The following is a 26,823-nucleotide window of genomic DNA, read 5'->3' on the forward strand; positions in this document are numbered from 1 at the left end:
GAAGACCTGCAATCTGTAATAAGTGTCACTATACTGGTCTGTTAGCCACCTCTATAATTAGAACGTTTGTGTTCAGGAATGGAGAAAAACTCCAGAGGAAGTACTATTGGGCCTTTGGGTAAAAAAAAAAAAAAGAAGAAGGAAAAATAGAACCAGATTTAATATGAGAACAACTTCTTAATTCTTAGTCATTTTTCTGGAGTATTACACTACAAATCATACAAACTGTCAGAATACGAGGGGAATCCCCGTTGACTGCGGAGACGCTCTACAACTGGTTGTTGCTCATTTACAGAAAAAGGCAGCGTGGTGATATTCATCGAGTGCAAGGCTATAGGTCTGGACTTTTTAAGCTTCTTCTGTTGCATATAATTAGACTTGTGCATCACTTTCTAAAACCTTCCAGACCCTTGCCGCACTGTGCACGGAAAATGCTCATCAAATGAATTCTTTGCAAAACTTACCCTAGGAAATGACTAAATGAAAGAAAATATATCTGTATAATGTACAAATATTAGAAATAATAACTTTCATTTAGGCATGTTTTAGGATATGAATGCCGGCAGTGAATTTTATTTCACTGCTGTCATGAGAATGTCTGTTTCGTGTTGCAGTCTATCGCTGAGAATGCAGTTTCTTCTGTAATCTAGTGGTCTGTAAACTCAAACAATCACACAATCTGACCCTGACCCTCACAAAGCAAACAAATCAAAAATAGTCCATTGGAACTAGATTACCTGGAAGGGGACAAGTGACATACATAAGATCATCTCCACAGGCTCTTGTCAAAGAATATAGAAGACATTACAGATGTCTTATATATTTAATTAGTACCATATGTCAATTGCTATATATATTTTTTTATAATTTTTATGGCGTCAGTGCCACCACATGGCGCAAGGTTGCCCTGGGTGGGGAGCCATAACACTTATTAAAAAAGATAAAATAAACACTGCTGACACAGTAACAGTGGAAATGACAAAGCACAAAACAGAAATGTGCAAGATAGCAATGTGCCGGTCTAATTTGTGACTCTCAAAAAAAAAAAACACAAACCACAAAAAAAAAAAAGCAAAACAAGCAAAGATTTAATAATAATAATTGCAGATGCAACTGAAAATAAATGCATTTATGAACAGACTACATCTAATGACACTGCTGCATTGAAGGGATGGAGCAATTTGATCATTTTAAAATATAGCTATTTACTAAGTTTGTTTAGATAAATGTCTTAGGAAAAACAAACATATTTGACTTCTGTGGCTTTCTGTTACTGTGAAAAATTAAAACTGGGAAAACAGCTACAGAGAATATTCTCTTTCCTTTTCTGACTGACATTTAGAAACCTTTAATCAAGAAATGAGAAGTCAAATGACTTGTTAATGGGCTGTAATATTTCTTGCTCTTGTACTCAGCAGGTGCAACAGTTTAATTTGCTTAAAAGTTATTTACTCAGACTCCAGCTGTTGAAAGCATGAATGCCACTCCTGGGAATCTGGGGGGCATTTTGAGTTGTGTCAGTCTGTCAGAGGGGATTTCAGATCAGTTTGTCGGATAACACCCAACAAAACCAGCATATGATTCATATAAAACCACATCTGCCACTTGCTGCCATGCACCCAGACTGCCTTTCAGTAAGGCTTACTTACTTTATCCTCTGATCCTCCATGGCATTCAAGCCTTCATCTCGCCGTTTCTGAGGTTGCCTTCCTGCAGATTCTTCCACAAGGCGTCACATCCCAGCCCCACACTGACCCAATTTAGCTTTTTGCTAGCCCTCAACGCGGGACGGCATGCGCGTTTAGAACTTTTTTTTATTTATTTAAAGTATCCCGATAGCAAGAAAACGTGTAATTAAATCAACGTCTTTATCTGTTCAGAAGCTGCAGAGCTGATGAAACCCAACCAGATAACCTCATTACGAGGGCGCATACCGTTTCTATTTGCTTCACGGTTTCCTTAACGGCTCAACGGCGCGTCAAGGCGTACTAGTAACAAGATAGTAAGCCGCTTCTGTCAAATAATGTCGCACTTTAACATAAACGTGAATTAAATTTTGCCATCCCATATAGATCTAGATATTTTTAAAGATAGGTATTTAGTGGTATTAGTTGTTACTCTTTTAAAAAAAAAAAATCATCCATATTAAATCTCGGACGGAAGGTCTACAAATGAGAAGGTTAACGAAAACGGAAGCTGGGAGCAGGGAATCATCTTTGGTTTGTTCTCAACTACACTTTCCCAGCAGCTGGTGCGCATCATTTCTCAACCGGCGAGTCTTTTGCAAAGGTTTGCGAACCAGGCCCAGCAGGCGGAGCTTACCCTATGAGACTATTATTGAGTTGTGTGGATATACTCAGGTAAAAGTATCGTCTTGAACAATGAACAGAGGAAACAAATCTACAGAATTGGGTTAAACATCAGGCTTACCAGGATATAATTTCAAGACCTTTGTATGTCATCATTTATAATCAGTTGATAACGTACTGAAGTGAAACTGCTGGGGTAGATTTCGCTCATACAGACTGTGTTGGCCCCATCTTCCCATGGAAACGTAGCACGGTGTGTGCGCCATTTTATGAGTGGCACCTTCGCCTTAGAAAATAATACAAGCGCGCTTAAAAACTTAATTTTTATAATTAAAGAAACACTAAAGTTTACAGTCAAATAATTAGGAGTAATTATAAACACAATAAGTTTTTGTATCAATAATTTTGTTTACCAAGACAAAAATCTGCAATATCTGCAGTTCTGAATAAGGCAGAATAACTATGTGAAATCTGCTTCCAAAATAGTTTAATAAACTAGTTTTATTTGCCTCTAGAAATTATACTAAACCACTAAACGATTTTGGAATTTTAGTTTTAGCTAAGACATTTAAAAAAAATTTAAACTCTTCTCTTTTGTCAACAATTATTACTAAAAAGCGATGTGAAAACCATAAATCTTGTCTTTCAAATGTTGATGAATTTAACAATAAGGGATGAAAGTCTGTAAATCGTATATCACGCCTTGTGGAATGTAAGTAGTAAGTATATACTAACAGTATTTTAGTAACTACATAGTGTTAGCATGTGGTTAGTAACAGTCTTATTTCAGTTGTTGCTTGTAGTAAAACATTTTTAAGGATGTTCGAACTATTACAGCATCTGAACACTGCTAGTGACATTGCTGTAGGCAGGTATAGTCTTAATGTAGCCAGTAATACACCATAAATGGACTTGCACCAGTTTTTTTCCCCAGTCCCAGCATGCCAATCACAATATGGCTGCCACGCTGACGTACGATCCGGATATGATAATACTTCCAACCTAAAAGGAAAAGTCCCCTTCCGCACTCTGCTCCGTATTCATTTCTACCCGGGTCGTCCTCCGGCTGACTGTGACGGAATGCGCATTGTTTCCTCACTGTTTTGCTAGCCTTCGAACAATCATCGACTCATACCTGTAAGTGCAACAAAGATTTGTAAGAATTTTTTGCACGAGCAGCTATTTTTTTTTTAGATGTTCTTTTAAAATGTGCACCTACAAACACCCTTTCTTACACCGTGACCTGTCTTTGGCTTTTCTCATGGGTTGCCAGGTCAGGTCACCCGAGCAAACGCTGCAACAAACATGCAAGTGCAGCGAGTCGTTCTTACCTCTCGACCAGGTACGTTATTTCAGAACCAGCGAGCTTAGTAGGAGTTTTGCATGCATGTTGCAAACTTTTTTATTAGTTTTATTTTTACTGGAGCTTTGCATTTGCACGTGCAGGTAACAACGGGGAGCCAAGTCCTAACAATTTCCGCCTGGAACAGAAAAATTTAACATCTGACCTGGAAGATGGACAAGTCCTTGTTCGGACGCTTTACCTCTCAGTCGACCCTTACATGGTAACGAAGCAAAGAATAAATGAGCATTATTAATAACCTTTAGCCACTGGTCAGTATTTATCGGATGAGTGTTTCTTTCAGCGCTGCAGAATGAATGAAGACACCGGTGCCGATTACCTGGCTCCATGGAAGCTGTCCGAATGCGTGGACGGTGGCGGTGTTGGCGTGGTTGAAAGCAGCCGCTGCAGCGCTCTCACCGAGGGAGACGTCGTCACTTCATTCAACTGGCCGTGGCAGACCCATGCAGTTATGGTGGGAGGTGGCCTTCAAAAGGTATGGCATATTATTCACAAGTTGTTTTTTCAGCTGGTGTTATTTGATTTTGTTATGAAGATTTGACTCCATCTTGGGTTGCGTGTGCAAAAAGCTGTATGTTACAGTACCTTTCAGAAGCCATTAACTAAGGGTTATCTGTGATAGACCTACACAATGCAAAATGTAATTGTGAAGAGGGATGCGAATAACGCCAAAAAAAGAAATGACAAAACAAGTAAAAGAATCTGAAAGATGCTAATTTGCTATAAGCCAACTTGAGTTAATCTTTGTAGACTTCTGGGAATGTCTACCAGCTTCATGCATAGACTGAAGTTGTGGGCTGGGTGGAAAAGTGTCTGTGAATAGATATTCTCAAGTCTTGCGACAGATTTTACATCTGAACTTTGACTAGGCCGTTCTAAAGCGTGACAAATTTTTAGATCATTTTAGCTCTGGTTTTATATTTAATGAAAATCTGCCCCAATCTCAAGTCGTTTGCATTTTCTAGCAGGGTTTTTTCTCCCCAGCATTACCCTCTATGTAGCTCCATTTATCTATCAACTATGCAGCATCTCTGTCACCACTGAAGTAAAGCATACTCAAATCACGATGCTGTCTGACCGTGTTTAACCAGGGGGGGAATATCGCATTTTAGTTTGTTGCTGTAACGGTGAAAAGGTTTGATTTTTGCTCTTGTCAAACCTGTCTATAAATACAAGCTAATTTTTATTATTTTTTTATTTGCAAAAAACAAAAAAATCATCGGTTTGTTCCTCTTCAAAATTAGACACTACATGGCGTCAGTCTACCCATAAAATTCATTTGTACAAGACACTGTTCATGAGGATCCCATACCTTTTACAGGTTGATTCACAGATGGTTGACGGCCATCTTTCCTACTTTTTGGGAGCAGTTGGTATGACGGGACTCACCGCGCTGTTAGGGGTCAGGGAGAAGGGCCACGTGACCAAAGGCGCCAATCAGACGATGGTGGTCAGTGGTGCAGCCGGCGCCTGTGGCTCCCTAGCTGGACAGGTACACACACGAACCTTTAGATTTTGGGTCCACTAAGGCTTCGACTCATCTGGTTACTTGAGATGTTCACATAGCAGAGTAGGAAGTAAAAATAGGGCTGAAACGATTAATCGTGATTAATCAGTTTCTGTAATAATCGTCAACTAATTTAGTAATCAATTAATTGTTAACTGGAGTATACAGATATGCTGAAAAAAACAATCCACTCAGAGCTGTAATCAAGACAAAACGTGAATATAAAGTATACAAAAATGTATACTTTAAATGTCTGTTCCATCAAAAATGCCACAAGCAGCAGTTTTTTTTTGTTTAACTCTGAACTAATTCTTTAAAGAAAGAAAATTACAATGAAATACCTTTTGCTATTCAGTTATTAGTCTGTTAATCCGAAACATAATCAACAAGTCAAACAAAGCAGAAAGGGCGGGTCCTTTCACATGTTGTTAGAAATATATTTTTTTTACCTGCTGTTTCATCGTTTGGTACAAATGATCAGGTGTTGACTTAAGCAATGCTAATTTTCTTAAGAAATTGATTTGCATCTTTTAACGTATTTCTAATGTACAAGTCGTTAAATAAAAAATCTGCAGAATGTGTCGATTGAAAAAAAAAAAAAAATCAGATTAATCGATTAATCGTCAGAATAATTTATTACTGAAACAATCGTCAGTTGCAACGCTAAGCTTTACACATTCTTGGAACCACTGTACATCTCCCAGATCGGCCGGCTGGATGGATGTGCGAAGGTGGTTGGGATTTGCGGTTCGGATGAGAAGTGCAAAGCTTTGGTGGAAGACCTGGGCTTCTCCGCAGCCATCAACTATCGCTGCGGCGATGTCTCGGCACGGCTCAAGGAGACCTGTCCCGCCGGCGTCGACGTCTACTTCGACAACGTGGGAGGCGCCGTCAGCGACGCCATCATAGAGCAGGTAAGGCGTGCGTCTTTTAGCGCCGGGCGTGCCTCGCGGCCTTCACCGAGCGCGTCTCCTTCCGCCTCTTCGCCCGCAGATGAACGAAGGAGGACACGTGATACTCTGCGGGCAGATCTCACAGTACAACAAGGATGTGCCGTATCCTCCACCTCTGAGCGACAAGACGCAAGAAATCCTGCAACGTCGGAACATCGCCCGGGAGAGATTCATGGTGCTCAGCTACATGAGTAAAGCGGAAGCTGCCCTCTTTGAGCTCAGCCAGTTAGTAAAATCGGCTCAAATCAAGGTACGAAAGACGACGTCTCCGTCGGAATGCGCTCCCTCCTTCTCAGTTGACACGCAACGTTATTTTGTTTCCTCTTTGCAGGTGTTGGAAACGGTGGTGAACGGTATAGAAAACATGGGAGGTATGTAAGTAAAAATATATTCAGTCATACCTTTTCATTGGAGTTTCAGCATTTTTTTCCCCCTCTTTTTCTTGCAGTTGCTTTTTGCTCCATGATGAAAGGCGGAAACATCGGCAAGCAAATAGTAAAAATATCCGACTGAGAAGATTCCAGCTGGATCGAGCTTGTAATCCACGTCCACTGTTGCCTTTTTATCACCTGCATTATTGTAACACTAACCTACTGAAGTCTTTAAGTTTGCAACAAGAAAATATATTTACTTATTTTCTACCTGTATTCTGAAAACATAAATTTCTGAGCCTTGGAGTAACCTGGAGCCAATTAACAAATGTGGGTCAAATCAGTGAGAATCCACCAACTACTGTGAACTCTTCCTAGTATTCAGAGTAGCAAAATGTTTAGAATGCATCACATGATTTCAATAAATTAAAATTGCATCAATTTTTCAACTTAATCACAAGAAAAATAGAACTCAAAAATATTGGAAATTCAACACAATTATTGCATGTAAAATTGCTAAAATCAACATTCATATGTATTTACATGTTATAACTACATTTGACATTTTGTGCAAGGCTCAAAGAACCACTTCTGGCTCCAATTGGATCCCTTGATCTTGAGAAATTGTGCTAAAAGAAATAGCTAAAGCACTATTAAACCAAAATAGTGATCGTTGTTCTCCGTTAGCAGGCGACTACCATTTAAATTCTTGAAAGGCACTGATATCGCATATTGATCCATCGATTACGTGCCTCTATCTTATTGTGATCCGTTCGGACTAAATAGAAACATTGGACGCACGACACAAACAATACCGTAATGCACATTTCTTTATTCCACAACACTATAAACCAATAATAAAATATAGTTATCGTGGTTCTAAATCAAGTTGTCACAAGAAAAATATGTGGCAGGTGTAAAATTACCATCCATTCATTCACAAAGCATCAGTGCTCTGACACAGGGGAGGGGTTGCGGTAGGAGGTCACACAAACACCAGCACGTCGGTTACGTCGGTTACAGTATGTCCACCCTCTGCGCTGATGCGGAGGCGGTGGAGTTACCTCACCGAGTCTGGTCGGTGTGCATTCCAAACCGAACCGGGCGCGTTCACGTTTATTGTTGGCCGTCGAGACACTTTTTTTGATTAGAAGAAAAAATATCATGCATTAGGTGTTTGAAGTGATCCAAATTTATCTCAACACTGCCACCATGTGGACAGATGATGGAACGGTACGGTGGATTGTAGGAGAAAACGGCTCCCGCAAGTGAATGAAGAGAAGATAAATATATATTTATGTCGCTGTAGAGGAAAAAACTGCACCATTAAATTTTTTTCTAAGTGTCTGGCAGCCGTTTTAGCAATAAAGTGTCTTAATGTTTCCTATCCGATCAAGGATGCGACTTTGAATGTTTTCCCCTACTTGGAGATTTGAACCAACAGGCGTTCCTACGTGCCGTTTTTACATCAGCAATTACAAGTAGAGAGGTGTGAACGACAGTGCAACAAACAGGTTTTCCGTGCTTTCGCACACATTCTCGACAACATGGACGAAAGAGGTTTTCATACACGAGGAATGCTTTCCGAGCCAAACCCAAGGTTTGGGGATCGGAGGGAGCTGAAACACTGTATACCCCGTTTTCAGAGTAAATTAATTACACAAGGAAACACATTTTTTTCTCCAAAGTAAAAATCACACAGTACAATCAAAATAAATAAAAACAGCATAAAATAGTGGTTGATCTCATCACGTTTAACACATTCATCTAAGTTTCTTTGCTAATCCAAAACGCATCTGGATTGCTTCATGTTGGGTTTTTGTTCACCGAACTGTTTTGGAGTATAAAAAAAGAAACAAAACAAACAACAACAAAAAACTTGTGGAACCAGCGTGTTGTTGAAGTGTTCACATTCCTGAGAAACAAACGGCTGCTTTCTGAGAGTAGAAACAAAAATCCAAGTCGGGTTCAGGGTTTTGGAGAAAACTGGCGTAAATGTGAACATCACTGGCAGTCGTTTGCACTTAAGTTAACTTGGTTTACAGCTAAAATTGTAAACTTACCTTCGCACAGTCCAAATGCCGATTTGATTTACTGGATTTCTGTGTGGACTGAACGAAGAATATGAAAATCTCGGTTGCTTTTATCGCTCACAGGTTCCAGTGGAGCATATATAAATATATATACATATATATATATATTTTTTTAAGTGCTGTACCTCCTGTCTGATTTGTGTTCCAAGGTAAACATTGGGAGCAGTTTGGCAACTCCAGCCTTCATCCAACAACAAAACCGGGCTTTGGAGGAGAACAAAAAAAAAGAGGGGCCGGGGGGGAAATCTTTCTTACTCATCCTTTGGCAGTAGTGAAGTGGCGTTTTGGCCAAGGCAACATATCCAAAAAGTGCTAAATCGCAAGTAAATGAGCCATCTTGAACCACAGCAGAATACAGTACACTGTCAACCACAGTAGAAGTTGGAATATTCCTCTTATAGATAAAACTAGACACACTGTCTTGCAAAAAGTATACACACCCTTCAAGCTTCGGCACATTTCGTCAGTTTAAAACCACAACCCTCGATGTATTTAATTGGGATTTTACGTGTCATTTAATCTCAGTAGAAATTTGTTAGTGATAGAGTGAAGTCTAAGGAACTGTGAAACATGGTGATGGTAGTGTCATGCTGTGGGGAGGCTTCTCTCCGGTAAAGGTAGGAATGATGAAGGGGGTGATTTTGAATGAAAATCTAGAGTTCCTACCGAAATATATTGATGTCAAAATTTCCAGATTAGACATTCGTTAAAGCTGCACCATAAATCAAACGTAACTGTGTGCAAATTAGCAAACCGTAAGAACACCTGACTGATATATTTCATAAGATGTTATATTTAAAGTGCCCTGCATTGTAGTAATTATTTTTTGACTGAATAACATTTTCGATCCCCACATTATTCCTGCCTGAGATTCTAGAGGTTATACAGAAAATTGGGTACATTTTAATGAAGGTGGGGAAAAAAGTCTGGGAATTGTGGATCGATATAGTCATCGCAATATCCAGAAAAAGTATCATTCAGAATTAGTATCGCAGTTAAATGTTTCCCTGATATTGTGCAGCCCTAGAAATTCTCATGAATTTATACAGCTGGCAAGCTGTAAGGAAGACAAGCAAGGAGGAGGAACACAATGAAGAGCTACAGGAAGCAGCCAAGGAAGGAAAAAGAAAACAAACAGAGGAAGAAGTAAGGGGACAAGGAGAAAGAAGAAAATAACAGAAAATGGAATCCTGAATAAAATCTGGAAATGTTAATATTTGTTCAAACTCCTTCCTCAAAAGAAGAATAATAACTGTGAAAAACCATGAAAAACATCACAAAGGCAAAGAATCACCTTCCAGCAGGTCAGCAGAGCTGCAATTAAATGGTTTTGCTTAAATGACCTAGTCAAAGTCTAGCACTAAAGTCAGACCTGAAAATCTGGAGTAAGACTTAAAAATTGCTTTTCGTCCAGTCTGATCTTGGAGGAGTCCAGGGGGAATAGACACATACCTAAGAAGACATAATATCATCTTTGCAAGATTCAGTACAAATTCGATAAAATCCCAATTAAATATATTAAACATCATGGTTTTAAAGTGACAAAATACGAATAAATACTTTTGCAAGGTAGTGCGTTTTGTGCCCTTTATGCATCCTAGATCCATTTACCCTTAAAACGCTGTATAGATTCCTATGAATATGGCCACAAATGTGCTTGTTGGTGCTTTACAAGAACATGCATATTAAGTAAACTATACTATCTAGAAACAGGAGAGTTCGGTGTTGTTCTGTAGAGAAAGAGAGGGGAAAAGACAGCCGTCGCCAGAGGGTTGGGAGGACGAGGACGAAGGAGGAAGGAGGGAAGTCAGACTTTCAGGGTGAGGAGAGACAGCAAAATGTATCTGTGAGTCAGGCTCAGGGTGCAACAGTGCAATTTACTGTCAAGAGGAAGAGTTGCTCTTGCCGCTGTCGCGAAACAGAGGGGCGGGGCCCGTCCAGGCCCAGTAGACCAGGGCCACGCCGAGCGCCAGGGCCCACGTGCGGACGGGAGACAGGAAGAAAGCCGTGACGCCGTAGGTCTGCAGGAGGAAGTAGCAGGAATGGGCCTGCCAGGCGAGCAGCAGCAGCATGAAGACGTGCACCGCCACGGTCCGGCCGCGACGGCCCGGCCGCGCCAGGTGGGACCACATGGTGTTGCCGTGGCAACGGTGATGAAGGCTCCAGCAGAGGTAAGAGGTGAGGGGAATGTTGAAAAATAGCAGCTGCCAGAAAGAAAGTGAGATTACTTATTGTGCTCTGTTTTTTATTAACCTAAATAAGTCTGGACTATGGGGATGCAAGCTATTGATTAATGAGTTAATCTAAAGTTGATTGATCTAATTGATCAACTAATGATTAATTGATGAGCTGACATTTTCTTAAAAACCTGAGTTTTCTCTTATCAAGAGGGACTTTTCATAACATGAAGGGCTACTTTTTTCAAAATATGCTGAATGTAAAAAAAAAATAAAACATTAGAATATTTTGTGTCAGCAGTATTAAAGACTCACATTATTAACCTTAGACATAGTTATAAAATATAACAAAACAGGAAGCTCTTAGGTTGCTGAATAAACTATTAACAGGAAGTCAGTTAATTGATTACATCCCCAGTCTGGACATAGATGAATTAAAAAATCCAGCAGGCTAAGAATATTGCTGATTAAACATTTACATGGATTTTCAAAGGCATGTTGCACACATGAAAAAAAAAAATAAAAACATGCCTACAAGGAGTCTTGCATAGAGAGATGCAGAAGTGATCAACAAAATCAATAGTCTTACTTGAACGACTCCAACAACATAAGTGAGACTTCCTTCCAGGAAATGGCCGTCGATGAAAACGCCGAAGGCGAAGCAGGCGCCACTGTGTCCGTCTATCATCTCTCCAATGAACCACGGACCTGACAGGAGGCAGGAGAACAGTTCATTCTTCCACAGAGTGACAGAATCCATACATCTATCCAGTGTCCACATCCTGAACAGGTCACCGTTTTTCTATTTTTACATATATACAGTATATAGAGTTTCTAAAAACACCATGAGTCTTTCTTCTACTTCACTGCTTTGTGTTAGTTTGTCAAATAAAATCCTTTAAAAAATACAGTGAAGTTAGTTGGTTTTAATGTGACAAAGCAAGAAAAAGGTTATTTTGCTAAACCTCTGTTATAATGAAATAATTATTGTTTCCAGTTTAAACTAGTAAAAAAAAAAAAAAAAATCCCAGAACTTGCCTAAGAAAAACAATATTATTGTCTATATCTTTATTTATAAGTACATGAAGATAATCTCTTGATATATAATCTCCTGATGGTGAGAATTTATAAATTTGTAGTTGGGTTTTGCTAAGCGATTATGAGAGCCTCATATCTATCCTACAGCTGAGTGTTATATTTATTTATATCGTCCTCTGTTTAAATAGAGATAAGATGTTTCTGAAGGTTAAAACTAAAACCTAGTCTAATAAACGAGACGGCAAAAAGGGAACTTCAACTATTTTTAAACAACTCCAATCTCCAAAAGTGTTAGGATTCATTGTAGACTGTTTTTGCAATCCCATATTTTATTTATTTTACCTTGAGATCAGAAATGTCTTTTGCAAGTGCATCCTGGTAGATTAAGTATATGCTGCAGAAAACTGAGCAGTTTTTAAATATTTGACATTTCTTTCATAGGTTGGGAGAAACTAGAACATTTAGGTTAAACATCAGGTCTGCAGTTTTCTGAGTGAACCTCTAGATTAAAAAGGTGAGTCAATATTAGAAAGTAGTGCTGGGAGATATCAGGAAAATCGAATATTCAAATATGTTTTTGCTATATCATGATACACGATATATATCACGATATTCTTAAATGAGCTCCAAAGTTATTTTAAACTAGACTCCTTGCAGCATGTCACCCACCAAGTTCCCTGTCACCCACCAAGTTCCCGCCCCCCATTTCCCTGCTAGACTTAAATGTAAGCTCATATAAAAAGGGATGCAGTGTTTTGCCATGAACCGTCTACACTAAGACAAGGTCAGAAATAAGTTTTAACAAAGAAAAATAGTGAGGCAGAGGGAAGTAAGTCAGTTATGCTTGATTTTGACAAACTTAACAAATAGATGTGCTGTGGAATAAGATATGTTTTGGTTCAGCTTAAAAATAAAAAAGGCGATTTACACACAAACTGACAGATCATCAGTAGAGCAGGTGTTTAAATTAGCTAATAAACCACCGCTGTGTTAGCTTGTCTAATAGCAGCGGTGGCTAATCTACCACAGCGATCACTTATTAAGAATTGCAAAATACACATCAAGCCTAAAAGCATAAAACTGTAACGAACTGAATGTTCTGTACTATGTGGGGGTAATGTTCGAGTGTTTTTGGTGCTGAATCCTGATGCACAAAGTTACAGGTGTTGTCAGTTGCTATGGCAACGAGTCTGCTTGCATCGTAAAGCCGACAGAGAGCGAGAGAAAAAAAGAATGAGTAGCTTTGAGTTATTTTTCCCATTGCATAGCATTAAATGAATCATACATACGTCTCCAAGTTTCACTTTAACGGACCAGTTGTACCGCGGCAGCGCAGCTATGAACGGCATGAAAGAATAGTCTGATTAGGCGGTGAAATAACTTTGTGGTACAACCTTTTGTTGCAATAGTTATATAACATGTTTCGCGAATTACCTAATTTTGTTCCACATACTCCGCATAAAATCTGAACTATTGCCAAATTATTGACCCAGCGCCGTTTCTCTTCGGAACTAGACTAGTTCATCTGACACTTCTTCTCGTACCGTCTCAGTCACGGCTCGCCTCAAACTCTCGCTGTCACCATGTTTGTTTTCTCCCAGCGTGATTGATAGAAAAATTTCAGGTTGGGAGGGGTGAGGGACTAGTGATGCATTCATAGGGTGTCGGACAAACAATACTCGCAGTGAATTTGATGTCAAAAGTTTATTATTTGAACGACGATTTATAATCAATGGTTGCGATACAGCCATGTTAACTACCGTAAATTGAAAATATCACGATACATCGAGTATACTTGATACATCGCCCAGCCCTATTACAAAGTGAACAAAACAGTTTATTTCAGAATACTTTACCGAGAGAATGACACAACAAACCTGATAGGAAAATGTTCTAAAAATGTTTATGTTTTTGTTTGTCCAGATGCATCACACAAGTATTCATCTATAAATCCAGCCTATTATTTCTGATGTGTTTATTTAAATAATTTCTGTGAATGCAGAAGTGTATCTTGACAAATTAGGATCTGATCAAAAATAAAAGTTATATTTCAAACCTCGAGTTTTGTTCATTTTGATGATAGTGGCTCACAGTTAGAGAAGATTCGGTACATCAGAAAAGATGACTATTTCATAAGCGATGCTGGACTGAACATTCCATAAGTATTATTAAAAATAATGATTTAAATATTATTTTGGATTTTTCTTTTATTTTATTAATCTTAAACAGTGAATGCAAGACTGAAGAACAACAAGTTACCTACCTAAAGCTGTGCACAGGTTCAACATCAGCAGAGAGTAGTAGTACAGGTCTATTTTACTGATGAGGTGGAGGGATACACAGATTTGAGAAAAAAATGCTGCAAAATAAAGAAAAAATATAATTAATTAATTTGTAGCTCCCAGTATTCTTCGAACTAATTTCTTGGGTTGAACTAGACCACCATTTTCATCTAAAGCTCCAGAACACAGCATTGCGACTCTGCAGCAGCTCACCTCTGCTGGAGGAAACACGGAGGAACCTGAAGGCGACGAGCACAGCGACATTCAGAAACACCGTGAATATGAAGAGCGCTCGGCCCAGGATGTAGTGGTCTGTAAGCAGGATGAAGGACTGAGCAAAACCGAAGCTGGGACTGAGGGTGTCCTCCAGCGTGAAGTGCTGCTCTCGCACCACCGACCGGCCCGCCGAGTCCTGAGGCAAACACAGGCCAGTAGGAAAGCATTAAAACACAGTTCCTAAGCACTCTTGGGACTCGCAAACTAAATTCAATATTTTAGAAATCGCATTAGCACCGACCTCCACTTTAACTGTAATTGTGTGCAGGCCAGTGAGGTAGCGAGTCGGATCCCACAGCAGGACATACAGGGGCCCTCCGGCGGAGCGGCCAGTGCCCAGCGGCTCCCCGTCTATGCTGACGTGGACCGCAGTGATCAGAGCCTCGGAGAAGGCCAGGATCCTTCAGAAGTCACAAAATCACAGTCAGAGGAAGTGCAATTAATAAAGCATTGCAAAAAGAGAGAGAAGAAAATTAGACAGACAAATAAATAAATGAAGGAATAAACAATAAAAGGGAGGAATGGATGAATCTTTTAGAAAATGAGATATGATAATAAACTGAAGGAACAAACATCTTTCCATTCTTCTCCAGACTTCTAAAACAGTCAAATTACATTCCAAATTTTTCCAGACACATTAAAAAAATACAAAATTTGCAGGCACCTAATGTGTGTTGATCTCCGTATCCGGCCCAGTGGCTCCACCCCTGGGTGGAGGTACTGCGCGTCCTTAGGGTTTGTGATGAGCACTGCAGGCCACTGCTCAAACTGGAGGTCAGAAAAACTCAGCAGGTCGTGGTCGAAGGCCAGGACCCTGAACCTGTAGGAAAACATCAGAGAAATTCTCTAAGGAAAAACACGACAAATAAAAAGTTGCCATTCCGAAAAGTTCTGTTGCGTCACACACCTGCGGTTGTCCATCCAGTCTCCCAGCTCCAGCTCCAGAGTGCCGTGCGGATGGCGGCTGTGGAGGACTGGCATCAGGCCGCCGAGTGTGTGCAGGTGGCCACACAGATACGCCACAGCAGACCTGAACACAGAAAGCCCAGACCTGAGAAGTGGGAATCTACATGAGCGAGCCTGGGCTACAATATTATAGGAGTGTGATGCAAGTTCAGGCTGCAGGTGAAACCAGGTGGATGAATAGTTGCACCACGACAGCATAACGTAACCCGTCTTTTGTTTTAAACTGGCTAGACCTTCCTACCTCATCATGTCTCTGACCCCGGGAGACGGCGAGACGATGGTGGAGGTGGTGTAGTGGCCAAACCAGATGGACTGATTGCTCTTCAAACTCTCTGCTCCAAACTTGTTCAGCAAGTCCATCTGAGTCTAACAGACGAATCCAGAAAAACAGGAAAATGTCTTCAAAGACAAGAAATAGGAAGAGAACAAAAATAAAAAAGCATAGCAAGAGTAATTTTGTTTCCTTCACAAGTTTTTTTCCCCACAACCTTGTTTTTTTAAAGATTTTTTTTGGCCCTGGTGGCCTTTATTTGATAGTTAACCCTTGCGCCACCACAACACACCCACCTTCTGTTTTTTTTTCTCCATAAAAATAGTTTAATTTAACCATTTGAAAAAAGGTCTGTTGCAGTTTGTTTTTACATGTTTGACCTATTGTTTTTGACATTTTTGTTTATTATTTATTTTACATTGTCTGTTACACTCATAATTGCACTGACTGACCAAATTAAAATTGTTTAGTTTTTTTATGTTTGACCAAGCTTAAGAATCTATTCGTGAATTAGCTAAATTACCAATATGCTTAAGAAAGTTGCATGAATATAAAACCAAACAGGTTTTAGGGTTTTATTCCAAAATTTAAATCAGTTCCAACAGAAAGGAAAAACATTTTTAAACAACCTCCAACATAAAAAGATGGATCTTTCAAAATAGGTCATTTCTCAATTACAAAAGCCTTGTTAAAGCAGCTCGTGCTCTACAAAGCTGAGTCCATTTCAAATAATACAGTTCACAGCTTGATGATGTAATGTTAACGAGGGCCTGGTTACCAACACATATTCAATTACACCTCTATTACCCTTTTTTTTTAACAGAGCTTACCTGATTGAGGATCCCGAAGAAATTGTAGGGCCGTTTGGGTCCAGGAGTCAGGGTGGCGTCCACACAGACGAAGGAGTAGTTACCAAACGGGGTCGTGTGAACATAATGAAAAGAGCCTACTTTCTGATTGGCTGAGTATTTTCTAGGAAAGAGGACAAAACAAGCAGAGGCGAAGTGAGCAGCAGGAGGGCAGCACCGTGGTCCTGCTCAAAGCCTGAGCCTCAGAGATAATTTAATGCATTCTAAATAAATAAATTAGCCTCGTCTCACAGATGAAAAATCAGGACATTAAGGATTATTAGGGAGGCAGGAGACAAATCAACATTAAGGGAGGATGCAAGGGAACGATAAAGCATAATAACTGTCAAAAGGCATCTGATCATGTAGATTCGGGTTCTATTTTGGTCTATGTGAACTCTAATCTGCTTGCAATGCGGTGAGACTCGTGTTTCAGGAGCACCGAAGACACAACGCACGCCGATCAGATTTATACTGTGAATGCTTGAGATCAACATTAAGCAGGAATTCGGTGGCATATTGATTATTTACTAACCTGTAATAATTGTTGACGCTATCCAAAGACATAATGTTGAAGGCATCTGCAAGTAAAACAAAACGGGAGAGAGTGAGAAGCATCTCAAACACACATAAGCTAACAAAAGCTGATGCAACACGAGGTTTTTTCCCATTTCACTAACTCAAATGTAAGACTTTTTAAGACCTATATTGGGCAGAAAACAACTGGATTTTTTTTTAGGCGAACAAAGCTGTGAAATTTCAGGGGTGGCTCTTGGCAGCCGCTTTGACACAAGCTTTTTTGTAGAGAGGAACGTAGCATTTTATGTGTTGACAACAGAAGCGAGCCAGTGGCGAAGACAAAACTTTGTCCAGCTAACCGTTGATAAAGTTACACACACCCAAGATAGACACAAAAAAATCTAGTTAGCTAGCTGCTAATACTTGCTAATGCTGCTAATTCTTGCTAGCAGTAGACTGCAAGTAGCAGTCTACTTTAGCAGCTATACCTAGCTACTAAAGCTAGCTAGGTATAGCTATAGCTAGCCTAGCTATTAGCTAGGTAGTATTAGCAGCTTCATCCCTCACAGTATGGGGGGAGTGAATATGTCTGGGCACAACTCAAACTTTTGTCTCAAAGAAAAGTCCCACAAGAAAAAAACCTACATAGAATATATAAGATTAAATATAAGAATAACCTAAAATCTGTGATTTATGTATTTAAAGCTAGCTTACATTTTCTGTAATGACTTTAAGATATTTTAAAGCAGTGGTTCTTAACCTTTTTGAGGTACCGAACCCACCAGCTTCATCTGCGAACTCACTGAACCCTTCTGTAGTGATAAATAAAATATGATTCAAGACATAGGTGACCCAACTAGAATCTAGTTGGTCTAGTTGATCACTAAGTCTTCTTAAAAGGTAGAGTCTCTGAGAACAGATCTTCAAAATATAGTCAGTGTTTTCAGCAAAGTTGAGCTGACTGTCCAGGAACAACCCAAGGTATTTAAAATTTGAAACAGTTTCAACAGGTTGGCCATCGAGAGAAACTGGAACCACTTTAAGGTCTTGTTTAGATCATTTAATTAGCTCTACATTCTTAAGATAATGAAAAATTAACAATAAATAATAAAGACTTTGTGGTATTCTGATTTAGTAATGTAATTATATTAGTTGTGTTACCACTCCCATGGCACTAGAGGCAGTAACAACCTCAAAAAGATGCGACTAAGGAGCAGATTTAGAACTAAACCGAAAGCTACAGAATTTGGTAAAAACGGTGAGCTTTGCAGAATTAATTAAAGACACAAGTTCAAATCCCTGCTGAGAGTGGAGCTCCTTCAATCAGGGCTCCTCCGCAGCACTGATTGGCTAAGCAATGTAACGTGATCCTCTGCAGCAAGTGATGGCAAAGCGGGGCGTCATCACGACTTTACACAAGTGTGTCTTTACCTCCGCAGCAGAGGCTCCGCCAAACCCCCAAGACCGACTCATCGAACCCCTGGGGTTCGATCAAACCCAGGTTAAGAACCACTGTTTTAAAGCCTTAATTTTGGATACATTAATTTAAGACACCATTTAACACAAAGGTGTCAAACTCAAGGTCAGCAGGCCAAATCCAGCTTCCTGAAAAGGCAGTGAAGATGTCCTGAGTCAGAAAAAAAACTCTTCTGATCCCTGAGAAAAAGACTTTTGTAAACTCTCAAAATAAGGAGCTGTGGTTACCAACCATGATTTCCTCGAATATCGATCCACTTGGTGCGCTCCATCACTCGTGACTTCTTCAGGACGTTATGATAGGCCTGCCATTCCACCTCGTGCTGGAGGGAACCCACCTTGCTCTCTGTTTTGGCATCTGTCAGGTCCCCTGAGAAAAAAAACAACAAACAGTCATATTTTTTGGACTGCATGAACAGGACCTATCGCCATTCTCTCCTAAATACATGCTTCCTGGGATTTTACCTGTTGCGAGCACTACAGTTGGTTTGATCACATCGATGGTGTGGGTGCAGAACTTCTCAAAATCCGGAATACGTTTTGGGTCGTGAAACCGACTGATGTGAATGTCCGACACCTTGGATCGGACACAAAAATTGGATGAAAACAAATAAGTAAAATGGTGCACAGTGCCTTAAAAAGTATTCACACCCCTTGGTATTTTTGTTTTTCCCTCCAAATTTTGTCACATTACAATCATAATCAGAACACGTATGTGTTAAAATGGCCCAGTGAAAATCCAGAGCTAAATCGGATTGAAATTTGTATTATTAGTGAGAAAATGTGAAAAGGTTCAAGAGGTGTGAATATTTATGCAAGGTATTGCTGTCAGTTGTAAAGCACAAGATATCAAAGGTTGAGCGCAACCTGCTGTGGTGATGAATCACCTTTTTTATCTGGAATAATACTTCTGTGGTCAGTGACCCATTTCTGTCAATCATTCAAAAAGCCACTAAAGTCGGTTTTTAGCTGCGTAAAGCCAAATCCATGCATCATGTTCAGACTAAAGCATTATGGGGTTTGGTTAGACTTCATCCTGGGGACTGTCACTTGAAATAAAATAAAAAAATAGAAAAAGAAAAAAATGATAGCCCACCTGTACAAACCAGAAAATGTTGTTCAACTCGTCGCCGGGAAATGGTGGAGAGCTTCCTTTAGGTCCATCTCCATCACTGGCACTCGGGTGCCGAATGCTGCGTTTAGGGTGCCAAGCCGTGTCATAGCTATCCAGCACCCAAGAGGTGATGAACGCCAGAGCCAGTCCGAGGACAACCAGCGCACCGAACAGCTTCAGCATCCTCCTGTAGTGGCGAGAAAAGGGGGGCTAGCTGCCGCCGTCTGTCCCGGACAGGGAAAAAAGCTAGCTACTGGCGGCGGAAACAGCTGAGGGCACGAATCACACTAACATTGATATTACACACCTGCTAGCTACATGGCTAAAGCTAAGGCTCAGACCGTTTTTGTTGCTGCCATCGCGGCCACGGGAGACGCATTGAGGTGCTTGGTTCATTCACGGCTCCGTTCGGCTGCCTTCAGGGACAAACGGGAAGTATATCGGAGGTTTATCCAGCTGTTAGCTGCCTACCAGCTTCCTACAGCTTGAACCGGTTAGTGGGGAAACGACACCACCAAGACAACAGAGATTATGTGACAACAGGATCTCCCACTCTGACATCATTTTCAGTATCGCCTCCGCCTGCGACCCTCTTCCTAATAAAATTTGTTTCCTTCGGGAAAAAAATAATTACTTAAGATTTAATCAATTTACTACTGCTTGAGGACATTTTTGAGACGTGGATGTATTTCAATTTTATGAGCACTATGAATAAGGCAAGAGGAGTAGTATAGGAGAGAAAAACATTTGCTTTAGTTCGGATTTGTTGAAGATTAAAACAAACAAAAAAATATTGCGAACGATTTTGCCAATAATCGTTTATTATGTTTTAGAACATAGCAAAATTACAACCGTAAGTAATAAAAGTTATGTTAATCAGTCGGCCAGTGATCCAGATCAACTAATTTATTTTATAGATCATTTAAACTCTTTTTTTCTGTCTGTACATGAATCAAGAAACGCGTTAGTTTCAATAATCCTCCTAGACTCCTAGAGTTACAGACAAACCTGAGCAAAGATATCTGTAAAAACGGAAACAAATTTTTGTTGCTGCAGCAAAATCTCACAGGAAAAAAAAAGTTATTTGCCCTTGGGATGAAAACTGTCAGATTTAAACAACCCGCGGACCACAAAATTAATAAATAAAAAAATATATGCAAAAACAGGTTTATTATAAGCGTTTTAAAAAAGTTTTATTTCTAAATAATAATAATAATTATGATTATTAATAATAATCATAATAATAATCATTATTATAATTATAATAATCATAATTATTATAATGATTATAATGATTATAATTATGATTATAATGATTATTATAATGATTATAATAATGATTATATTATCATTATTATAATGATAATAATGATTATAATAATCAATAATAATTATTGATGATTATAATCAATAATAATAATAATAATAATAATAATTATTATTATTATTATTATTATTATTATTATTATTATTATTATTATTATTATTATTGCCGGCAGTAAGTCGGGCTCGTTTCCGGTGAGAGTTGGACTCCGCCAAGGCTGCCCTTTGTCACCGATTCTGTTCATTACTTTTATGGACAGAATTTCTAGGCGCAGCCGAGGTGTTGAGGGGATCCGTTTTGGTGGCCTTAGGATCGCATCTCTGCTTTTTGCGGATGATGTGGTCCTGTTGGCTTCATCGGAACGTGATCTGCAGCTCTCACTGGAGCGGTTCGCAGCCGAGTGTGAAGCGGCCGGGATGAGGCTCAGTGCCTCCAAATCCGAGGCCGTGGTCTTGAGCCGGAAAAGGGTAGAGTGCCTTCTCCGGGTCAGGGGGGTCGTCCTGCCTCAAGTGGAGGAGTTTAAGTATCTGGGGATCTTGTTCACGAATGAGGGAAGAAGGGAGCGGGAGATCGACAGGCGGATTGGGGCAGCGTCTACTGTGAAGCGGGCGCTGTACCGGTCCGTCGTGGTGAAGAGAGAGCTGAGCCAAAAAGCGAAGCTCTCGATTTACCGGTCGATCTACGTTCCCACCCTCATCTATGGTCATGAGCTTTGGGTCATGACCGAAAGAACGAGATCACGGGTACAAGCGGCCGAAATGGGTTTCCTCCGCAGGGTGGCTGGGCTCTCCCTTAGAGATAGGGTGAGAAGCTCGGTCATCCAGGAGGGACTCAGAGTAGAGCCGCTGCTCCTCCACGTCGAGAGGAGCCAGTTGAGGTGGCTCGGGCATCTGGTAAGGATGCCTCCTGGACGCCTCCCTGGTGAGGTGTTCCGGGCACGTCCCACCGGGAGGAGGCCTCGGGGAAGACCCAGGACACGCTGGAGGGATTACGTCTCTCGGCTGGCCTGGGAACGCCTTGGGATTCCCCCGGAGGAGCTGGAAGAAGTGGCTGGCGAGAGGGAAGTCTGGGCCTCCCTTCTGAAGCTGCTGCCCCCACGACCCGACCCCGGATAAGCGGAAGAAAATGGATGGATGGATGGATGGATGGATGGATGGATGGATGGATGGATGGATGGATGGATGGATGGATGGATGGATGGATGGATGGATGGATGGATGGATGGATGGATGGATGGATATCTGTCTCAAACATAAAGTCACACCATGGTGACTTTATTTTAACAAATATCTAAAAATCAGTGTGCTTTTATTTTCACAAGAAATTATGTATGTTAGGGGTGCACCAATTAATCTTTCCCGATTTTCTTAATTTCAAAGATTGGTGATCCGCCGATACATGTGAAGCTGATTTTATCCACTGAACTTATCTACCTCAGCACAGATCTAAAAATCAACCACTGTCCTCTTCTGCTCTCCTGTGAGAGTGTAACGGGTACCAGGGTTCCGGACCTGTTAGCAGCAGATGATGAAGCTGGAAAAACAGCATGTAAATGAGCACACGGGAGACGCAGTCTATGTTACTCCAATTTCTCAGCTTATTTATTAAACAAACCAGCTCATTTTACGGTCAATACATCCCAATTTATAGTTCAGTAATTTACTGTATGTAGACATATTCCATCATAAACATTAGCTTTTCTTAAACCAGAAATAATCACATCACATTTTGTCACAATTTCCTCAAGTAACATGTACCTTCAATTTACTGCACTTTATATGCATATTTAATCACACACAGTGACATTTTATGGGCATGTATGTTAAGCTATTGTAAACTATCTTTGAATTAAAATTCCTTAATGCATTAAATCACAGTTTAACCTTTCCAAAACTGTGTTTATAACATAAATAAATCACACAGCCTAATAACAGTACAATACTCTCATACCATGGAATATATATATATATATATATATATATATATATAATGTGTATTTTTGCACTACAGGAGATTTTAGACTTGTATAATTTGCACAACACTAGAGTATTTATGTGTTTTATTGATGCCTCTAAAGCATTTGATCGTGTGAATCACCAAAAACTGTTCGGCAAGTTAGAAAGCAGAGGTGTACCCAAATATCTAATTAGAATTCTGGTCTACTGGTATGGTCATCAATCAATGTTTGTAAAATGGGCCAACACAATGTCTGATTCGTTTAAAGTTGGTAACGGAGTAAGGCAGGGAAGTTTACTGTCCCCTTACCTTTTTAACATCTAGACAATAATAATACAAAAAAATTAAAAAAAATTTTTAAATTGACCAAAAGGGCACTTGGGGGCACGGAGCGAAAAGGGCAGGTGCTCAAGCCCCCCAGCCCCCCCCCTCTGCACGTGCCTGGTCTGTTGTCATCAACTCTGTAGAACTTTGAAGACCTTTGCACACTTACCCAGCTCAGCTTTCATTGAACTCACTTCTTGATTTGACTGACCTGACAATTTGTTTCCAAGTTGCTGTAGTTCCCAATTGCTTTCACTTCGTTATAACCCCACTATTCCAGCTACTGGTGGAATATTTAGTTGCAAGATCATTCCACAACTGGACTCACTGCTGGATTTCACACGTTTGTGGACACGGAAGTGACACCTGAGTTCAATGATTTAGAGGGGTGAATAAAAAGCAAAAAAGTATTCAACACCTCCACCAGACTTCAACAAACGTCTTAAAGTGAACTACAGTAAAACTCCAGTAGCGGAAAAAAAGAACAAAAAACAAAAAAAACAACGTAGAAGTAATTGGAACGATACTTTCTAACTAATCATAACTTCCATGGTAATATTCCATAAAAACTGTTTAGCATGAGGTTCATGTGTACTGATGCAGAGGTGCTGAAATTTTTACATTAAATACAATCGCAACGCTACCAGATTTAGTACATTCATCAAACATGACCTGTTGACTAAAAACTAAGTGGGCACTGTACACAAAAATGCAGCTCTTTATGCTAGTACTTTAAACATTCAAGTTAGGCTGAGATTTAATCTTTTATGCTAAAACTCATTGGCATACATAAAATCAACTACTGAAAAGTCACAGTAGAGTTCAGGAAAATGTTTTCTGTATGACATTCTTACAGAAAACCAGTTCTTACAGTTCTGCACAGTAGCGCAGGGCTGCACAGTGGTGAAGTTGGTAGAGCTGTTGCCCTGCAGCAAGAAGATTCTGGGTTCTGGGTGCATGAAGTTTGCATGATCTCCCTGTGCATGCGTGGTTTTCATCGGGTTTCCTCCCACAGTCCAAACACATGACTCTCAGGTTAATTGGTTTCTCTAAATTCTCCCTTGGTGTGTGTGTGTGAGTGTGTGCATGGTTGTGTGTCCTGTCTGTCTTTCTGTGTTGACCTGTCCAGGGTGACCCCGCCTCTCGCCCGGAACGTTAGCTGGAGATGGGCACCAGCAACCCACCCGACCCCATTAAGGGACAAGGGTGTAAGAAAATGGATGGATGGATGGATGGATTACAATTACTAATTATTCACATGTTGTATTCAATAATTTACACATGAACATGAAAGGTACAACACAACATGTCAAAGAACATTACTAATAAATTGGAAATACTTAAACTACCCACTTGTTCAATGGAACTTGGTTGAAAAAGCTCATCACCTGCTTGACCATCAGTTGTTTCTGATGAAAAGTTTTCTGTATTAAGCTATTTGTGGGAGGAAAACATACAAAACCACATGAAAAAAGCATGAAGACTGTTGATGGAGTCTTCAGTGGAGAGTCAAAACTTGTGCAGGTCACTTGAAAGAGAGCGTCAGAAATAAATCATTCTGTTTTCCTCTACCTCTCTCAGCTCTTTGCATGCTCGTACATACGTGGTGGTTTTCACACGCCCATGTGCTCGAAGCTAAGGTTGAACGAAATGACACGCTGGGAACGCCGTCTTTAGGCCGTAGCTTAGATAGCGGCCAGCAAAAGAAATTAGAAACTATTGTTAGGTTCCTCATCAAAAAATGTATCGATGAGGAAAACACTGTTGAGCAGATTTAATGGGAAACCAGGTGATTGTGTTTTGCACATTGTAAAGCCTAAATCAGTTACAGCCACATTGGCTGAATCTTGTCTAAATTGTTGGAAAAAGTTACATTTGTGTTAATATGAATGAGTTTATTTGGAAATGTTTTGATGGGTTGAAACATCTCCTTCACTAAGAAGTGTGAATCACTTCAGAGCTTTTCCTGGTTACCATAGCAACTGTTATACTTCTACCCAACTGATGATGTCACTAGGAACCCAGGCTTTGTGTCATAGATTCTATGACATCAGCTCTGAACCCTTTGAATATCTTGTTACGTGTGTTCTAAAGCCAGATGCGCAGAACTCAACGGATTTATAGAGAAGTGCAATTTTTCACCCAGAGACTGAAACGCAAGATGGAGCCCCGTCGATTCCCCAGGAGGCCTGATACACCTATGCCTATGATGAGAAAGATATTTGACCCAGACCTCCCATGTGATTTTGGATTCAAGAAGAGCGTCAAAATTGAGGATCAGGACCATGCTTTAAGGAACTCGATTTTAAAATTACCTAAAATTAAAAAAGATATCCATCCTACCCCCATACCGCAACGAAAAGTAGAGATTCGGGAGGATTGCGTAGATATTCAGGAGAATTCCGCCACAAGTAATTCCAACTCTAGCACAAGCTCAGGTTTCCTTCTAAGTTTGGTAGACGGAATTGATATTCAGGCACGCATTGACCAGCGTAATAAATTTCGAAAAGAACAGGAGATGAAAGAAAGACACGAAGCTGCTCTTCGTAAATTACAGGAGAAGAAGCCAAGACCAACGAATGCCTACGCACGGGATGTGCAAAACTGGAGAGACAAGCGGGAGAAAACTCCTTCAAAAACGTTGCTGCAAATTGACAGAGATGGGCAAAAACTTCTCAACTTGTCCACGGATGTGGACAAGTTTAAAGCTGACAAGTTGAGAGCTTGTCCAAAACTCATTGTCCTTTCCAATGAGGATTCTGGAAAGGACAAACATGGCATACAGTTTAAAAAGTCTTTGTCACGTGGAAATGAACAAAAATTCATCAAACAGGTTAGTGAGAAGGCAGAGGAACGATTGGTAAAGCCAAGGCAAACACCCAGAGTTAGTGAAGGCAAACGGTCAGAATATGTACATGACGAGAGGGAGAAAATGTTCACGAGCAGGTAAAATTTCAAGAGAAATGTAAGAAGATGGCCTATGAAAATATAGAGAATATAAGGAGAAAAGAATATGTCAAAGAAGCTGTTGAGGAGAAAAAGCTTAATCAAGAAAAGCTAAGCAGGAGTTTGCCCAAAGTTACTTGACAAACAGGAGAAAGAAAAGAAAGTCAAAATGCAAAAGTATTTGACTGATGCATGGGATGATCAAGTTGAATACAAACGGCAAAAGCAGATTGAAATGGACAAGATCATAAATAAAGGGTCTGATTCCTTGATGGACTGCGACATTCCTGATAAGGACAGAAGTCGTGAAATACGTAAAAAAATAGTGTACGACCAACTGTCACTTACAAAGAAGGAAGAAGCTAAAAAACGGGCTTTTATGGAGGAAAAGTTACTGAAAGAAAGGAAAGACCGGGAATCTGCAGAGCACAAGCGTGAAAAACTGGAGAAAGAGAAAAAAGCTGCAGCTATAAAAAGTTTGACCAATTCTTGGGATTCCCGAATTCAACTCAAACGGCAGGAGAAAAAGGAACAGTGTGAGATTGAAAGGAAAAACATGCAGACCTTGATGGAATTAGACAGAGTGTGTGGAGCTGCAAGGGAAGTACTTCTGCCAGGGAGAACTACCTCCCTGGCAGAGTCTGCAAGAAGATCTGCAAGAAGATCGGTGGGAACTGCTGACAAACATGACGACACAAGAAACAGACCTA

General features: G+C 40.2%; 3 protein-coding genes across 5 annotated transcripts in view; 1 reads left to right on the forward strand and 2 right to left on the reverse strand.

Moving 5' to 3' along the window:
• mideasb (mitotic deacetylase associated SANT domain protein b) overlaps window positions 1–2,038 on the reverse strand; it is a 29,110-nt gene extending 27,072 nt beyond the window's left edge. Inside the window, exon 1 of the mRNA XM_017302475.2 lies at window positions 1,650–2,038. The gene's annotated coding sequence lies outside the window, so the exon portion shown is untranslated. The remainder of the gene's footprint in view (window positions 1–1,649) is intronic.
• A 213-nt stretch (window positions 2,039–2,251) lies between these two features.
• Window positions 2,252–6,935, forward strand: ptgr2 (prostaglandin reductase 2). 2 transcript variants are annotated; one of them, XM_008399159.3, is made up of 10 exons: window positions 2,252–2,360; window positions 3,231–3,446; window positions 3,583–3,651; window positions 3,756–3,874; window positions 3,956–4,147; window positions 4,994–5,164; window positions 5,884–6,093; window positions 6,173–6,382; window positions 6,464–6,503; window positions 6,581–6,935. In XM_008399159.3, exons 3-10 carry the CDS (start codon window positions 3,615–3,617, stop codon window positions 6,643–6,645), a joined length of 1,044 nt encoding a protein of 347 aa, XP_008397381.1. In that variant the 5' UTR covers window positions 2,252–2,360; window positions 3,231–3,446; window positions 3,583–3,614; the 3' UTR covers window positions 6,646–6,935. The 2 variants fall into 2 exon arrangements, with proteins under 2 accessions (XP_008397381.1, XP_008397380.1); XM_008399158.3 differs by having other exon boundaries at window positions 3,244–3,446.
• Window positions 6,936–7,315: 380 nt separating this feature from the next.
• Window positions 7,316–20,184, reverse strand: tmem62 (transmembrane protein 62). Of its 2 annotated transcripts, none has more exons than XM_081602933.1 (14): window positions 19,871–20,184; window positions 19,546–19,750; window positions 18,915–19,026; window positions 18,682–18,819; window positions 16,990–17,035; window positions 16,437–16,578; window positions 15,577–15,701; window positions 15,277–15,399; window positions 15,034–15,189; window positions 14,611–14,770; window positions 14,307–14,505; window positions 14,075–14,170; window positions 11,363–11,481; window positions 7,316–10,800 (listed from the first exon to the last, which is right to left on the reverse strand). In XM_081602933.1, the coding sequence occupies exons 1-14, from the start codon at window positions 19,957–19,959 to the stop codon at window positions 10,480–10,482; spliced, it is 2,031 nt and encodes a 676-aa protein (XP_081459059.1). In that variant the 5' UTR covers window positions 19,960–20,184; the 3' UTR covers window positions 7,316–10,479. The 2 variants fall into 2 exon arrangements, with proteins under 2 accessions (XP_081459059.1, XP_081459060.1); XM_081602934.1 differs by having other exon boundaries at window positions 19,905–20,183.
• Window positions 20,185–26,823: the final 6,639 nt, after the last annotated feature.

This window comes from Poecilia reticulata, chromosome 22 (assembly GCF_904066995.2).
Source record: "Poecilia reticulata chromosome 22, P_reticulata-male-v2, whole genome shotgun sequence".
Taxonomy (NCBI): domain Eukaryota; kingdom Metazoa; phylum Chordata; class Actinopteri; order Cyprinodontiformes; family Poeciliidae; genus Poecilia; species Poecilia reticulata.

Bases quoted from the DNA above. Each gene is read 5' to 3' on its own strand.
- ptgr2 (XM_008399159.3), top strand. From the start codon at position 3,615: ATGCAAGTGCAGCGAGTCGTTCTTACCTCTCGACCAG. The intron at 6,094-6,172 runs GTAAGGCGTGCG...CTTCGCCCGCAG, and splicing joins GCGACGCCATCATAGAGCAG to ATGAACGAAGGAGGACACGT. The intron at 6,383-6,463 runs GTACGAAAGACG...TCCTCTTTGCAG, and splicing joins TAAAATCGGCTCAAATCAAG to GTGTTGGAAACGGTGGTGAA.
- tmem62 (XM_081602933.1), bottom strand. From the start codon at position 19,959: ATGAACCAAGCACCTCAATGCGTCTCCCGTGGCCGCGATGGCAGCAAC. The intron at 14,171-14,306 runs GTGAGCTGCTGC...TTTATTTTGCAG, and splicing joins CCGTGTTTCCTCCAGCAGAG to CATTTTTTTCTCAAATCTGT. The intron at 10,801-11,362 runs GTAAGACTATTG...TCTTTCTGGCAG, and splicing joins ATGTTGTTGGAGTCGTTCAA to CTGCTATTTTTCAACATTCC.